Source organism: Antechinus flavipes, chromosome 3 (assembly GCF_016432865.1).
Source record: "Antechinus flavipes isolate AdamAnt ecotype Samford, QLD, Australia chromosome 3, AdamAnt_v2, whole genome shotgun sequence".
NCBI classification, from domain to species: Eukaryota; Metazoa; Chordata; class Mammalia; order Dasyuromorphia; family Dasyuridae; genus Antechinus; species Antechinus flavipes.
The window spans coordinates 503,099,059-503,115,986 of record NC_067400.1 but is presented as its reverse complement, the minus strand read 5'-3'; the positions used below and the strand labels follow the sequence as shown (position 1 = coordinate 503,115,986).

Below are 16,928 nucleotides of genomic sequence, written 5' to 3'. Positions count from 1 at the left end.
ACTTTTCTCTTTTCATCTCCTGCTGCCAATTCCATAATACAAGCCTTTATTACCACTCACCTGGATTGTTTATTTTTTTTAATAATAACTGTTTTTTTTTTTCCAAAATAAATGCAAAGATAATTTTCAACATTCACCCTTGCAAAACCTTGTGTTCTCATTTTTTTCCCCTTCTTTCCTCTCTCCTATACACAGCAATATAGGTTAAACATATGCTATACTTATATTTAGTGGAAAGGAGGGATATAAGTGATGATCCAGCAAAGAGGGTGAGAAGGAATGATAGGACAAGAAGAAAAGCAGTGTCAACAAAGCCAAGGGAGAAGTTAACAAATCGAAATTTGTAGCAAAATTTTAGCTGTGAAAGAAAAAAAAAAAAATAGGATGGTAGTTTGAAGATATAGAAGGACCAAGTTAAGGTTTGTTTTTGTTTTTGTTTTTCTTAAGATAGTGGTATCTGTGCATGTTGGTAGGGATAATCAAAGAATGAATTAATAAAGAAGGGAAGGGAATAAGCTCTTAGATAGCACCTTGTTTGTGTTAGGTACCATGTCAAGCATTTTACAAATATTATCTCACAATATGAATGAACCTCACAACAATCCTGAGAAAACATCTCCATTTTATAGATAAGGAAACTGAAGCAGAGAGAGGTAAAATGACTTGTCCAGAGTCACACTGCTAGCAAGTATATATGGCCAGATTGAAACTCAGGTCTTCTTAACTCCAGGCCCAATGCATTATGGCATCACCAGCTGCCCTCATGGGTAAGAAGAAATTGGTTTGTGAGGGAAAAAACTCCCAGAGGACGAATTGAGATCTGGTATGTGAATTAGAGCAACTGGCTTGGGCAAGAGGAGCTACTTCTTTCTCAGAAAGGAAAACAGAAAGAAAATGCTGTAGAAGAATTTTCAGATTGAGTAGAGAGAAAAAAAACTTTCACATGGCTCTCACATGCTCACTAAAGCAGGGAAGCAAGTTTCTCTATGGAAAAGGAAGATGGGAGTATGTAAAGGCTTGAGAATATTTGGAATCCCTGCTCTGTGAATAGAGTGAATGAAGGAAAAATAAAAGATTTGTCATGTAACATTGAGGGCCTAGTTTTAATTAAGCAACACATTTGAGGTCATGTCAGTCTCCTGATTTCTCTATAACCTTCTGCAACATCTGACTAGGTTACAGGGGTCCTCACACTTTTAAAATAGGGGGCCAGTTCACTGTCCCTCAGACTGTTGGAGGGCCAGACTATAGTAAAAACAAAAACTTTGTTTTGTGGGCCTTTAAATAAAGAAACTTCATAGCCCTGGGTAAGGGGGATAATCATCCTCAGTTGCTGCATCTGGCCCGCAGCCGTAGTTTGAGGACCCCTGGACTAGGAGAGAATGAGCTTGGTAGGAGTCATCTCCCACCCAACCATAGAGGTGTTTTGGGCAGTAATTGGACAAGGAGTTCCAAAATATAGTTGAACTGGTCAACCACCAGTTCAATTAGACAATATCATACAGTATCAATATCAGACAATAAACATAGGTACTAGGTGCCTGGTACTAGTACTACTAGAAAGTACTAGGTACTTTGTTGAGCATTAGACATACAAAGAAAAGCAAAAGATGGTTCCTATTCTCTTAGACTTTACAGTCTTAATTGTGAAGACAACATGCAAACAACTATACAAACGAGACAGAAGACAGGATGAATTTCCTCAGAGGGAAGGTTAAAGAAAATTCTGCCTTTCCTGAGAAATTGGATTTTATCTAAGGTTTGAAAAAAGCCAGGAGGCAGAGATGAGAAGGGAAAGGATTCCAAAAATGGGGGATGATCTATGAAAATGCACTGATACAGGAGACAATGTGTCTTGTTTGAGAAACAAGAAGGCCAGTGTCACTGGATCACAGGATGTAGAAAGGGACAAGCGAGTAAGGGAAAGATAAAAAGTAAAAAGATTGGAGGACCAGATCATGAAGAATTTTGCACACAAAATAGAAGAGAAATGGGGAAGAGGTGAGGCAAAGAGACTTAAGCAGAAAGCTCTTGGCAGTCATTCAGGCTTGAGGTAGGAAGGGCCCTGTCCCCTGGTGGTGTCAGTCTCAGAAGAGAAAAGGGGGCACATTTAAGAGAAGTTAAAAGGGTAAAATTAACAAATCTTGGCTGCAGACTGACTTAAGGGGCTTAATGACTAACTTAATGAGGAGTTGAGGATTATACCTGGGATTTAAACCTGGGTGATGGGAAGAATGATAGTACCCTCAATAGTAATAGGAAAGTGAGAAAGATGGAAATATTTGAGGAAATAAGATTATGAAAGTTGGATTGTGAGATCAGAGTTGGGATGATATGATATTGCCTGGGGCAAATAAGAATCATAATAAGAAAGGAAAATTTAGAGAGATATGGAAAGATAAGGCTGTGTGTGAGAGAGTATCAAAGAACATATATATAGAGAGAGAAAGAGAGAGAAGTATTGAAGGATTCAAAACCTTAAAGAGAGTACTGTCATGAGTAACATTGAAATCTAAATTATGACTATGCTATAGGTGAGGGATAGTGAATATATGGGTCAGGAAAGCTAAAGTCAGTGAACCAAGAGGACAGTTCCAGAGAGGAAAGACACATGCATATTAAGGTCTCTTGGTGTGAGAATAATGGTAGAAGACTATAAAGGCAGTTACTGAACTCCTTAAGGAAAATGTAGGCTTTTTAGACAACTTTTTTAAAAATTTAAATAAAAATAGAAATATATAAAACAAACCTCAAAGGAGACATTGAAGTCTCCTAACAGAAGGATAGTCAGGAATAGCATTCCTGACCAAAAGGCATATCTTCTTAAAAGGGCAGGTGCAAGAGGAAAAGGGGCAGGGGAGGATCTAGATTAGCAAAGGCCAGACTAAGGTACACAGAGAAGATTATAGAGTAAGGTATTACCAGAAAGGGTTTTCACCACAGCAGGTGATAACTGAATCATGGAAACAGAAAATGAGAGTTTGCCAGATATGGGATAGAGAAAGGCCCCAACCTTGGCCCCAACCTTCCAAGGTACTGTGGTATCAGAATACATTGTAAGTATTAGATAGCTTCCATAGCTTATATCATCACTAAAACATGAGAAGGTGTGGGTAGATTTAACAGACAGAAATAGAAGGGAGTTCTCTTCGTGTTCTTGGGTTGTTAATACAGTTCCCTGTGAAAGAGCTTATATCAAGTTTAAAGGAGCAGGTATCAGGCACACTTCCCAAAGTAGCCCATGACACCTTGTTTAACCACACCCCCACGAATTATAGCAGTGACTAACATTGAGCTATAAACGAAAGTTTGACTAAATCATAATAAAAAGGGTTGGTAAATCTCGTGCCAGCCACCACAGTCATACGATTAACCCAAATTAACAGGATAACGGCATAAAGTGTGTTTAAGCATTCAATTCACTACATAAAGTTAAAGCTCAGCTGTGTTGTAATATGCCCTAGTTGATATTAAAATACGCAATTTACATGACTTTACTCCTGCTGAAGATACTAAAGCTAAGGTACAAACTGGGATTAGATACCCCACTATACTTAGCCATAAATCGAGGTAATTAAATAACAAAATTACTCACCAGAGACTACTAGCCACTGCTTAAAACTCAAAGAACTTGGCGGTGCCCTAGACCCTCCTAGAGGAGCCTGTTCTATAATCGATAAACCCCAATACACCTCACCCCTTCTCGCTTATCAGTCTATATACCACCGTCAGCTCATCCCAACAGGATCCCAAAGTGAGCAAAATCATGAAATCATAAAAAAGTCAAGGTGTAGCATATGGAGGGGGAAGCAATGGGCTACATTTTCTATATTAGAACGCAAGGAAGTGTCTATTGAAACAAAGATATGAAGGAGGATTTAGTAGTAAATTAAGAATAGAGCCTTATCTCAATGTGAAATGAAAACTCACACTTACATAATAGTCTGATGAGATTGATTAATCTTGGTTGACAAAACTGAAAGCCACTACTTTATTTTCCTAATGTTTACAAATTAATTCATTCTAGAATTTTGTTAGCTTTGATTCCATAACTTACTTGGTTATATTGATACTACTTTTGCTATTGTATATTTCTCTCCCTGGTACCCAGTACTTAATGCATTTTACCTTCTGATTTTACCCTCTGATTTCGGTCCTTTCTCTCTTCAATGAATAAATTCTAATCCTCTATTCCTTAGTCCCAATTCCTAGCTCCTAATTATTCTCCCTACATAATTTCCAAATCCCTTCACTTCACTGAATTTTGAGCCCTACAAGCCTTCTTTCACACCATGACATTTCCTAAGAATTCTACTATAGAATTTAGAATTGGAAGAAACTTAAAAGAGATGATCTAGTCTAGTCTCTTTATTTTTAGAAATGAGAAAATTGAGACCTAGAGAGGTTGAGTTGGACAGGATTTTAGATAAATGGGAAAGTTGTATTAAAATCCATGAACTCTCACTTAAGATTTAATACGTAATATTTTATTGATTCAATACCTATAACTTAGTGTGTCTTTTTCTCTGTATTTAATTTTTAAGATTTAAATGTTACAATATAGATTTACTATTTCTTAGCAATCTAATAATTTGTTGATTATAATTATGTTATATTACATATTTAATATATCATATAATTACATTGAATATATTGTATGCATATTTATAATTTAACATGTCATGATATAAATTTATTAAATACATATAAAGCCTATTTAATATTTGTCTCTTGCTTTATAGTGCTGAGCAAGCCTAGTAGGAAAAGAAATCTAGTTAACATAAGAATTTCATTTTATCAGGAAATTAATGAGATTTTTTTAATTAGCAAATACTCAGGATTTATGGGGTTTTTTATTATTATTATTAAATATATACTTTTTTTTTTTTTTTTTTTTTTGCTGAGGCAATGGGAGTTAAGTGACTTGCCCAGGGCACACAGTTAAGAAGTGTTAAGTATCTGAAACCAGATTTAAACACAGGACTTCCTGACTTCGGGGCTGGTACTCTATCCATTGCGCTACCTAGCTACTCCTTAAATATACACTTTTTAAAATAAATACATCCCCTGCCCAAAGCAGGAGACTTCATTTAATAATGTTTTCAAATTTATCACAAGAGAATTTTCTCAAGGTCATGGGACTTGGTCTTAAGGTGGTTTGAGAATTTAAGACTATTGGGTAAGTTTTCTTCAATCAGTACACTTCTAGTTTCAAAGAAGTCTATGCATGTATTTGTTTCTTCAGAAAACATTATTTCACTAATAGGAAAAATATTTGTTTTACCATCAACCTCTTTTCTCACAGGTGAATATAATTTCTCCAAAAGATGTTTTCTGTCTTTAATTGTTTGCATTTTAATAGTTCCAGGAAAGTTGACCACCAGCTTGGGGGATTCTTTAAGCCATCCAGTTGGTTTTCATACACACAGGTGAGCATAAATGTTTTCTTATTATTTGTGTTATTTCAATGGCAGCGTTTTGTTGCTGAAATACTTTTCTTCTTTTTTGCAGAACTCTAATTCCTGAAAAGAATTTGGCTACAGATCTTGGGAAGAAATTAGAAGATACCACAATTCCCCTTTCTACAGATAGTACAGTGTCTGCTGTCAAACCACATGAAAGTCATAGGCGTGTACTGTGCTTTGATACTTCTCCTGGAGTCAATACCCAAGGGTCTAACACCAAAACACTGTCTCAAAACAAAGAAAGGAATGACATTCCCTTTGTTACTGTGGACCCTCCCACTGTGTCATCTTCCATTGTAAAATCCTCTTTGAATATCAAAAAAGAGAGAGAAAAATCTTCTGGGCCTAAGATTTTATCTCAGTCAGAAACTGCTAGCAGTAGGAATACAGCTGTAAAAGAAACCCAGCCAGAAAAAAAGAATTCACTGGCTGGTCTGGTTCTTGATTCTTTTCACAAAGCAACAGCTAATAAGGAGAATGAACTACAAAGGGATGTGGAAAGGCAAAAAAATCAGGAAGCTACCAAACTGTCAAATGGGCATCAAAACAGTCCTCTATGGAATGACAAAACTTCTGCTGCCTCAGTCCAAGAACTGACCAAAAAACAGGGGCCATCTGGAAACAGTAAAAATACTGTTTCAACAGGGACACTTTCAAAGGAGCTAAAACGGGAACAGACTAAATCTGCCAGCCCTCTAACTAAAAACAGTGTAGAAAAATTACATGACCTTCACTGGCACAGCCCAACAAACAGACTTCCCAGTTCTGGGGATTTACCTATACCTAGGACACCAGGATCAGGAATTGGGGAGAAACATAAGGAAGAAGCCTGTGACAGCATCCAGACTTCCAGCACTAGACGTTTCACTGATGAGAATGGCACTCCCAAAGGAATGATCCCTCCTGCCACTCCAGACTTACCAGCTTGTAGCCCTGCCAGCGAAACAGGGAGTGAAAATAGTGTCAACATGGCAGCCCATACTTTAATGATTCTCTCACGAGCTGCTATCTCAAGGACTACTTCAAAACCACTCAAAGATAATACACAGCAATTTAGGTCTTCAAGGAGCACCACCAAAAAAAGGAAACTTGAAGATTTAGATGAGTGTGATCGGACTGCCCGTTCTTCCAATAAAAATCTTCCAAATTCAACAGTGCAAGTAAAAAAGAAGAAAATAAAGGCAAGTCTGAAAGATTTAAAAAAGTTTATTGCTTCATTTTCATTAAGGCTCTAATTAAAGTTTTCCACTTTGCTATCAAAAAAGTTTTGCCCAAAAAAAGTTCATAATAATGGCATATTATTTCTTTCAGAAATTCATTTATCCACAACTTTTATTTTAATCCTCCAGTGTATACTAGAAAGGAAGTACTTAGATGGTATTTCCAGTTTTATTTTTATTATTTACAATTTTCCTAATTAAATGGTTCAGCCACACTGATAACTTTTTTAAAATGCTTTGTGGTAAATATTTTCATGCGATTTTTTTTTTTTAATTCAAATCTTGAATGTTTAAAAAATTATATATACAGAGAATTATTTGTCAGTGGTGATTATTGTAATTCTTACAAAGTACTTTTCTCACAATTGCCCTTTAATTGCTCCTTAAGATAATTAGAATCATATAGGGAATATTATTCATTTTACAGTGAAGGAAACTAAACTTCCTCAGAAGTCACATAAATAATGATTATCATTAGGATGAGTTCATTTAGAATTCAAAACAGTATGTACATCTATTACTATATGGAATCTTTTATAAACCTGTATTTTTACAAAACTAAAATTACTTAAAAAAAAAAAAAAACTAAAGATATTTAAAGGGAAGGCTGAGACATTATAATCTGTTATGATTATGTGTGATGTTAGCTAACATAGGATTGTTTTTCTTCTCTCCCCAGAAAAAGAAGCTACCTAATTCATTTCCTGCTGGAATGGATGTGGACAAGTTTTTGTTGTCTTTACATTATGATGAATAAGAACTCTAAATTATTAAGAATATTAGTAATTTAAAACTGGTACCCATATTACTATGAGTAAGAAAAAAAATATGAGAGCAGGAACTGCACTTTCAGTGTGCACTGAAGTTACACTTTATAGCTATATCATGCTGTTTCTAAAGCAGCTTGCTAGTTTGTAAATAGACTTGATTTAGTATATTTTTATTTTGGAAAAGCACTTGCAGAAATATAATAAAGCCATTAATCTGCAAAACTGTACAGCTACCACAATTACATTTTGTAAATACTATGTAAATTGTATTGAAATTGAATTTCAATTAACTAAACTTTGACAAACCTGGTTTTGTTTTGTTTTTGTTTTTGTTTTTTGTTTATATTTTAATTACCAGTCAATTCCCAACTCAACAAAGTTGTCCTTTTCTTTGAAAAAAGTGATCGTTTATAGTCAGTGTAACAAAACATTTCTAAGACTTAGCCATTAAACAAATTAAAGGTAACGCCTTAGAATAAGAATTTGATTGTTTTCTTTTTTTTAAACTGTTTCTCTGTCCCTCGTTATCACGGTAAAGGCTGTATTCCTGATTACTTTTTTAATTAAAAAAAAACAAACCAGGGAGAAACAAAAGCTTTAAATATCCTCATTTTGGTCTATTAGTTAGAGGGAGAATTTTATAAGATATTTAATAAGTGTTTTGATCTGTTGTGTGTAGGGATTTTTATAAAACTTTAAATGAGCCATATAAAGTTTGCTTTTGTAGTGGAAATTTCCCAGAAATGTATATATCTTTCTCCTTCTCTCCCCTCCCCCCCCCAAAAAAAAAAAAACAAAAACTGGGGCTTTTTTAAAAATTGCACTAATTCAGAAAAGTCTTCAATTTAGTGGCCAAATCTCATTTATTTAAATCATATTCAATATTAAGAGTTTGTGTGTTGAGATTTATTTCCTAGCACAGATAGAATCACATTCATTTAGATATAACTAAAATAACTATTTGGCTGTTTTTTTCTCCTTTTCCTTAAGGTATATAGGATAACTACATATGTAGATATCCATCGTCAGTTCTTGAGAAAGAGCGCTATCTCCACATTTGTAATACAACCTGTAAAGTTTAAAAGTTAATTTAAATTTTACCTAAGAACAAAATCTTAAGCATTTAACCTATTGTGCCTGGAAATTACTGATGTGCATTTTCTAAAGTTCTTCCTATTGTGGTTTGACTTAAAACATGTAGATTGTTTTAACCCCTACAGGGTTGACATTAATGCAGCTTTCTTCAACTGTTCTATACTGAGCCATAACAATCCATTTGCTATCTGGTAACCATTTCCTGAATTTATTTCACTGGCACTAATTGCTTTGTCATGTTCAAATTTTACTTGAGACATTTGTGTTGTAAAAAATTTGTTTGTGGCAGTGGTGATATGAAGATTCCTAAGGAACTAAACATTATGCAGTTACTGTTTATATAAGCTCTATTACTTGATACTGCATTACTTGTTAGGTTTGAATAAATATTTTGGTTAACTTCAAAAGATTTGACTATTTATTAATCTGTTTTTTTCTGAACATATGCTTTTACTTATCTGGAAGAGATTTTATGGTAGAAATCAAAGCTCATGGCCTGGTTTTAAGGAAGTTGATTAGCAATGTCAATTTACAGAATGTCTTAAGAGTTGAGAATCCAGAATGTCCCCAGAAGTCTTATACTCATGTCCAATGAGTATTGTATTTATTCTGTGATGCCAGTCTTTCAAACGTTGTAGAATCCAGTCTATTATTCACAAAAGTTCATAGTTTTGATGAGGTTCAGATTCCCCTCGATTCCCAATCAGGGAACCAAATGATGAGGTTTGGCGCAGGGCAGAGAGTTGTGGGAGCCCCTTCAGATCAGAACAGGTCCTTCATAAAAGAATTTACGAACCCGAAAAGTTAGACTGGCAAAAAAAAAAAAAAAAAAAGTTTATTGGCACTTAGTTAGCTTTTACTAGGAGGCTGACTTCCTCAGTGGCAAGGTCCCAACAGAGAAGTAAAGGTCTAGCAGAGAAATCCTGGCAGAGACAAAGAGGGGTTAATGCTGAAAAAAGGGTGTCTTCTCAGAAGGCAGGGGGTCCTGACAGGCAGCTATGCCAAGGAAAGAAAGAGGTTACTTGGCATGGCATGTTCCTGCTTTGGGCCTCTGCCAAGAAATGAGCCCCAAAGTTAAGAGATTTGAAACTGAAGTTTCAAATGAATGAGATTACCGGCCCCAGGCCTAGATTTCCAGTAGAATGGGGTCATTTACTGAGAGTGCTCCTGAGCCAATCTTCAGCTCAATAGGGGTAGATAGAAATCTAGATCTCCAGCTAAAAGAGATTACTTACATTTGAGCTAAGTAGGGTGTGGTCCTAAACTCAACTAGTCCCATCAAGATAACAGAATGAAAGCACTTTATCTTGATTCCCTGAGGCAGGCGGCTCTCAGGAGAGCCTCTCGTGTCTACCCCAAAGTCAGGACAGTTTCAGGGTTTCCCCCATCATTTACCGCCCCCCCCCAAGCAGTTAGCACCCAAATTCATTTGGGGAAGAAGGGGCAAAGATCTCAGACTTCTTTAACTACTTCAAGCTGTCATGGGTCATAGAGATTGTCCCTAGTTCATTTGGGGATTCATGCCAGAAGGGGAGGTGTGAAATCTGAAAACAGCAGCAGGGCATCTAAGGGGTGTTGTGTGTCCCAAAAAGTCGTGCCATGATTTGCAGACTGGAGGGCAGTTGAAAATCCGTAGCTTGAAGCCTAAAGAAAACATCTTAGGAACAGATTAAAAGTGGGATGCCATCCAGGGTTGAGATGTTTGGGACGGGGGCCTTTTGCAAAAAATGCATCAGATACCATCTGTGAGCTGACTTTAAGAATGCTGATAGCCCACCCAACAATGCTGAATGCCCTCACTGCCCACAGAGTTCCCTAGCTGAAAGTAGTTAAGGAGTTAAATGCTGGCATGGGCATAGAATACCAATCAAGAAAGATAGGAGAGAAAATTCTAGGAGCAAAAAAAGTTCTCATCCTTAGTATAAGTGTTAAGTAGCCTAGAATCTAGGGTGTCATTGAGAGTCACTGCAGAATAAGTCGCCCTTTCTTTCCCATTTTCAGGAAAGCTAATTTCTCCCAATTGGGTGGAGTCAGGGAGCAGGGTGGCAGGATTAAGGATGTGATGCACCCAGAGAATCAGGTCAGATAGGAGACCCTGGTATCTAGTAGGCCTCCCACCAAGCCACTGATGTCCTTTGGCTTTTAAAACACTCTGAACCCTAGAGGTTAATGGCTATCCCAAGGTTAATTTTGAGATCTCTTCAATTAAAAGCAGCCACTGCTTTAAGGCAGGATGGCCTAGGAAAGTACACAGCTACTCTTTTGAGGCAGGGTCTAGAGGGTGGGCATTGGGCAGGGGCCTGTCAGGGCTGCAGATCAAGATAAGAATGCAGTTAAGCTCCAAACCTCTTAACTGTAACTAAAAGTTCATGCTTAAAAAATACCTCTGGAGGTCTGAGTTGGGTCCTCTATTTCACCATTAAATTGCCAAGCTGGTGAGGCAGAGGAGGGGTCTCAAAACAGATTTTTAACCTCCTCTGCTATCCCCACTCTATGGGGGAGGGAGGGGGAGATAGGAGAGACTAGAGGGCCAAAAGGAAGGAAAAGCCCCTCCCATCTGGTGTTGGGCTGTTGTGGTGGAGCAAGGGGGAACTTGACTAAGCCCCAAACTCCTGCTGAAGTGCAGAACATGAAGGGATGGCTCAACCCCTATACAAAGAAACCACTAGGTGTGGGAGGCATATTAGAGAGGCAGTGCTCCTCTTGCTCGAACTCAGGACAGGGACTGGGGAGTCTCCTCGGACAGTTCCATGACACCTAGAGCATGAACCTCCCGGCTTCAGTCTGAGAGGGATTTGCATTGAAAGAGGCACCTCTGCTCTGAGTGTTTTCTCCAGGAGGCAGAAGTTGCCATGGGGAGAAGAAAAAGAGCTGTGAGTCCCAAGATTTAGTTCAGGTGAGAAAAAGTTAAAGTGATAAAGTCCTGTTCTGAAAGGGATTTAGGAGTGCATTGGGATGCAAAGGAGAGTTCATGAGTCTTTAGAATTGAGAGTCCTTAGCTTTTTAGGTTTGAGATCTTTCACCTTAAAAAGAGGTATTTTGTCCCATTTTGCCAGAAAAAGCCTTAGTTTCCCCGATTCTACAGCCTTTGTCCTTTTCTAGATAATTAGAGATGGAGAGTTGACAAAATGCTTTATCAAACCACAGGAATTCCCATTTTCCCTGAGAATTCTGCTCAAGCCTGGGCATCAGATAACTCAAACCTTCCTGGGTGTCTGAGTGTCTAGCTATAGAATAGACAACAAAAGGCTTTTTACTTCCTCCAGATTTTGGGGGTTCCCAATAAGGGAACCAAATGATGAGGTTTGGACCCCTTTGATTCCTGGTCAGGGAACCAAATGATAAAGTTACTGCCCCCAGGCCTAGATTTCCAGTAGAATAGGACCGTTTACTGGGAATGGTCCTGAGCCAATCTTCAGCTCAATAGGGGTAGATAGAAATCTAGATCTCCAGCTAAATGAGATTACTTAAGTTTGAGGTAAGTAGGGAGTGGTCCTGGACTCAACTAGTCCCACCAAGAAAACAGAATGAAAATAATTTAATGATTTCCTGAGGTAGGCCTCTCCCAGAAGAGTCTCTCCAGAGCTCAAGGAGAGCCTCTCAAGTGTCTACCCCAAGTCAGAAGAGTTTCAAGGTTCCCCCCATCAGTTTAACCAAATCTCTACCCTGGGGGGTAGAAGTAGGGAAGGAAAAGGAATCACATTTCAGACATGGCTATTTGATAAGATGTTCTATGGCTTAGTGCTGGTACTTCACAAGCTGGTTTTTGGGAAACATTTGGCTTACACCTGCTACGTACATAAATCTTATCAGACCTACTAAGTTTAAAATGTACAATGTGTTTATTAACTGCATGTAATAACAATCTTTATTTTAATATTAAAGCAACTAGATTATGTTTGAAATTTACAATAAGAAGTCATGGGTACAAACCAGACATTAGGATTCACCTAGACTATAGCAGTAGATGCTTGAGAGGCCAAAAGAACAACTGTCTTTGTTGTTGTTCAATCATGTCTAACTCATGATGCCATTTGGAGTTTTTTCAACAAAAGTCCTGGAGTATTTTGCCACTTCCTTTTCCAGCTCGTTTGACAGATGAGAAAACTGAAAAGCAAACAGAATTAAGTGACTTGCCCAGGATCACCCAGCTAGTAAGTATTTGAGTCCAAATATGAACCCAGATCTTCCAACTCCAGGCTTGGCTCTCTAGCTACTCCAGTTCTGGCTTAGATAAGTAAGAGTGGTATTTAAAACAGCTAGACCCCGAAGGGAATTAAACTGTAGGTTGGAAGCAACTTCTTATCAAATTAATTAGACCGTATATATCACATTTAAGAAAAAGCTTTAAGTCATACCCCGTTTAACTAAAAGGAAACACAGGGCTTCTTGGAAGGCACTCATACAGTCCTACCACTGTGGCACTGCAGTAAAGTATGAATAACAATCATGTTCAAGATTATTTTCCTGGAAATCGAAAAGATTATTAGAGATCCCTTTTTTAGCTAAATATGTCTTAAGATTACCAAATCCAATGATACGAAAACTTTATTTATGTTATAGATGGACTCTGTGCAACTGTACATTGTTCTTTTTCACACTCTTAATAATTAGCTGGCTGATCTCTTCTGTTCACAAATACAGGTGAGGGTACTTGTTTCATTATTCTAGTACTTCTGGATTAGTATTGCAGAAGCACCACCTCCTCCATTGCAAATCCCTGCGAGACCATACTCTCCTTGTTTCAAGGCATGGACCATGTGAACAACAATTCTTGCTCCAGACATCCTAGAAGTTAAAAGGAAAAAAGTTTTCATTTTTCATTTATAAGACCATATTTTTAAAGTATAAAAGTTTGGTTTTAATTTTAGATATTGATATCCATAATTCACATACTTTAAAATTTTCTAAGGCATAAAAGCTATTATTTAGGGTAAGTGACTGATAAATATCCATGCAGCTGAATAAATTTTAGTATTTTTTGTGTTACTCAAAAAATAAAGGAATCTAAGAACGTATTGAATATAAGACAAGTTTCATAAATAATTTACCATTTTTAACATATATTGCATTACTTGTCATTTAAAGGAGAGGTGGACGGAAAGGAGGAAAAATTGGAGCACAAGGTTTTGCAAGAGTCAATGTTGAAAAATTTTTCCATGCATATATTTTGAAAATAAAAAGCTTTAGTAAAATAAATTTTTTAAAAAATCATAATCTATAAAAAAAGAAAAGAGTTTCAAGCTATAAAGAACAGCTATTTCTCTAAGAGGCTTTTCATGACCATTCAACACAACCCCAAATAAAGTGACTACAAAACCTGTTCTCATGATCCAGAAATTCCACTAGTAGCCTTTTGATGCCTCAAGGAGACCATAGATAAGATTAAATTCTGACATGCAACAAAATATTTTTATGATTGCGGAGAATTAGAAACAAAGTATGTACTCAGTTGGAAAAAGATAAATTATGATACATAGAATATTACTGTGCTGTAAGACATGAATGTGATGAATACAGAGAAACATGGGGGAAAAAAAAGCGAATAGTGCGAAATTATAAAGAACATGACTTGAGAAAAAATAAATGAGAAGATACTCCCATAACACCCAAAGGTAGGATGTCTACAAATGTACACTGCACATATTTGCTGCTTTTTTGTTTTGTTTTTTTAAAAAACACACTTTGTTACACAACTGTATGACTTGCTTACAGAAGGTGGGAAAACATGAAATTTAGTAATTAATAGGAGATCACTATTCTGACTGATTTTAAAGCATTTATATTCTGAGGTGAAGGGTGGAAATACAATACAGATGAGTAAAGGAGTAAATACAAAGCAATTTGAGAAGAGAAAGAATACTAAAAGATTCAAGGAAGGTATCTAATAGCACCTGAGTTGTTTTGAAGGGAGTTATAGACTGGGTATTTGTCTCTGTAACTTTAGTAAAAAGCACAGTGCCTGCCTTATCCTTACTAGAATGTTTGTTAAATTTTTGACTTCACAATACTTAGATATCCTTTATCCCTAAAATGCATTATCAGAAGTAGATAGTGGTCACTCATGCTAAAGAGATATTAAGTAGATACATCCTAGATGTATGTCTTGTTAAGAAACATGACTTCCCTATTAACATCAGATAAACACTTCTCCCTCAGCAGGAAGTCACCAACTAGCAGCATTTCCTTTATTCCTTTCCTATTGAATTGCCTCTCCCCCAGATGCATGCTTTGGATACACAAATTCATTTTTCAAAGTATAAACAGCTGCTTCTTTCTCAGATACTGCAGTTAATACTTACCTCTTAATGTTCAATGGTTCTTTTCTCCCTTGTAAAAGTCTATGTTTGGAATTACTTTATGTATTACTATTTGAGTTGTAGACAAAATTCTTCCAGTCCTCAGTCAGACTGGGAGCATCATGTTTTTGTAGATTGAAGAATTGCTTCTGTTTTTTTCTTTGCAAACAATCATTAATTTTCTCTAATACCCTTAGAAAGTAAATAGTTGTTCCTCAAGCCATTTCCTTTTACAAGGAAGATCAACCTGTACTTTGCACTTATAAAATTATTACTTGGCAATGGCACAATGGCAACTATTATTCATTTTATTTAGGCACTCCATACTTTTCTGGAAGCAAAATCCTCATTATGGTTGGTAGCAAATATTCCCCACCCCACTAGCAGAGAAGGAACCACAAATATATAAATTTATCTAACTTAGCATTTTAACTCTCAGTTAGCATAATTAAAACTTTAGAAATATTGGAACAAAGAAATTAACCAAGAATATGCAATAATTTCACCTACCCAATTGGGTGTCCCAAAGAAACAGCACCTCCATTGATGTTCACTCTTTTGGGATCAATATCCAACATTTTCATATTTGCTAATACAACTAAACTAAAAGCTTCATTTACTTCCCACATTGCAATATCTTCTTTTTTCAATCCCGAAGTTTTTAGAATCTGAAAACATCATAAATCCAAATGATTTGGCAAACCATAAAATCTTAATTTATTAATTTATACTAGAACTTTTAAATAGGCATAGTTTGCTTTTATTTGTCATTACTTAAAAAAAAAGTTTTGAAAGGCAATATGGTATAATTAATAAAGCCTTAGCTTCACAAAGACTGAGGATTCAAGTGTGGCTTCTAACACATTGGCTGTGTGACCATAATGTATCAACTCCAAGCACTTCTTTTATACTACACATAGCAAGAGCACATTGACTTTGGGAAAAGTAGTTCACTAAAAGGTCTCTACCCCAGTGAAATCATCAGTCCAATTTTAAAATTAAAAGTTTTAACAGTATGTAACTTGATAAGTGATGGTTTATGAATATGGTTATTATTAAAGGGAGAAATCATAATTTTAGTTCCTAGAATTATAATGCAATCAAAATTCACTCTAAAGAATTCTATGGTTTTACAATTCAAAGGAGTCTTTCAGCTCCTTACCCAAGCAAAAGTGAAGATATTTATTCCTTAACTCCAAAAAATGAAAGAAATTTGTAGGTATTAAAGCATATATTTAGTCTTACTGCAGTCCAGCATACAAGCAGAGGCTGAAGCAATTTCATAACCCAGAAAACTGAAATCACTTGAGAGCTGAGAATATATTGAAAGATTATTAGGAATAGTTCCAAACTGAAGGTGGAGTAATTATACGAATGTCAAGAAATTATGAGCCATTTATATAACTTCAAGAGGCAGAGGGCATAGAACAAAAATAGTCTAGAAAAAAACCATGTCAGAAATCCATGTAATTAAAATGTGTCTGGAATTTATTTTTGAAAGATTATTTCCCCATACTACAAATGCTCTTTGATTACATCATTCTGTGTAAGACAGACGCTTTAGAAGGAGTTCCCAAGCTAGAAACGATTCAAGTAGCAACCTGGCAATGGACTTTCTATTCCATTTTTAGCTAAGAAGTTCTTTTCAAATATGCATATTATATAAATATATGTTTGCTGGCTAAAAACCAACTCTACTTAGTTTGTAAGCTCATCACCAGGTGAATCAGAGTTAACTTTTTGATCAAAACAGCTTAAAATGACCATGCACTAAATAAGATATAGTAAGTGAAGTAAAGATTCTTATTAATGAAGTTAGAAATCCTGTGAAATAATTTCTTTACTGAGTTCTTACCCATCTTGAATTTATAGTGTGATAGCATGAATTCAAATCCAAATTCTACAATGTAAGTATATGTTTGGTCTATGTAAAGTATATGACTTTAGGCCAAGAAACTAACCTGCCTGGGCTTTCTTCATCCTTTTTATATAACTAAATAACTTCCCCCACTCTTAGTATTTTGAATCCATTGTGCTATCCTTAAACAAAAAGATTTAACCTGCCTGGCTTAGGTTAAC

The 16,928-nt window shown here is 36.1% G+C and overlaps 2 protein-coding genes across 3 annotated transcripts in view; one reads left to right on the top strand and one right to left on the bottom strand.

Annotated features, from left to right (window-relative positions):
• The window catches only part of LOC127554955 (protein NPAT), a 50,599-nt gene extending 41,642 nt beyond the window's left edge, over positions 1 to 8,957 (top strand). For both annotated transcript variants that reach the window (XM_051986932.1, XM_051986933.1), the window contains 3 exons: positions 5,363 to 5,429; positions 5,512 to 6,646; positions 7,365 to 8,957. In XM_051986932.1, the coding sequence (XP_051842892.1) occupies positions 5,363 to 5,429; positions 5,512 to 6,646; positions 7,365 to 7,442 (1,280 nt within the window). In that variant the 3' untranslated portion in view covers positions 7,443 to 8,957. The remainder of the gene's footprint in view (positions 1 to 5,362; positions 5,430 to 5,511; positions 6,647 to 7,364) is intronic.
• A 3,412-nt stretch (positions 8,958 to 12,369) lies between these two features.
• Positions 12,370 to 16,928, bottom strand: part of ACAT1 (acetyl-CoA acetyltransferase 1) — a 35,487-nt gene continuing 30,928 nt past the window's right edge. The window contains exons 11-12 of the mRNA XM_051986934.1: positions 15,360 to 15,517; positions 12,370 to 13,338 (exon numbers count right to left, since the gene is read on the bottom strand). Of these exons, the coding sequence (XP_051842894.1) occupies positions 13,218 to 13,338; positions 15,360 to 15,517 (279 nt within the window). The 3' untranslated portion in view covers positions 12,370 to 13,217. The remainder of the gene's footprint in view (positions 13,339 to 15,359; positions 15,518 to 16,928) is intronic.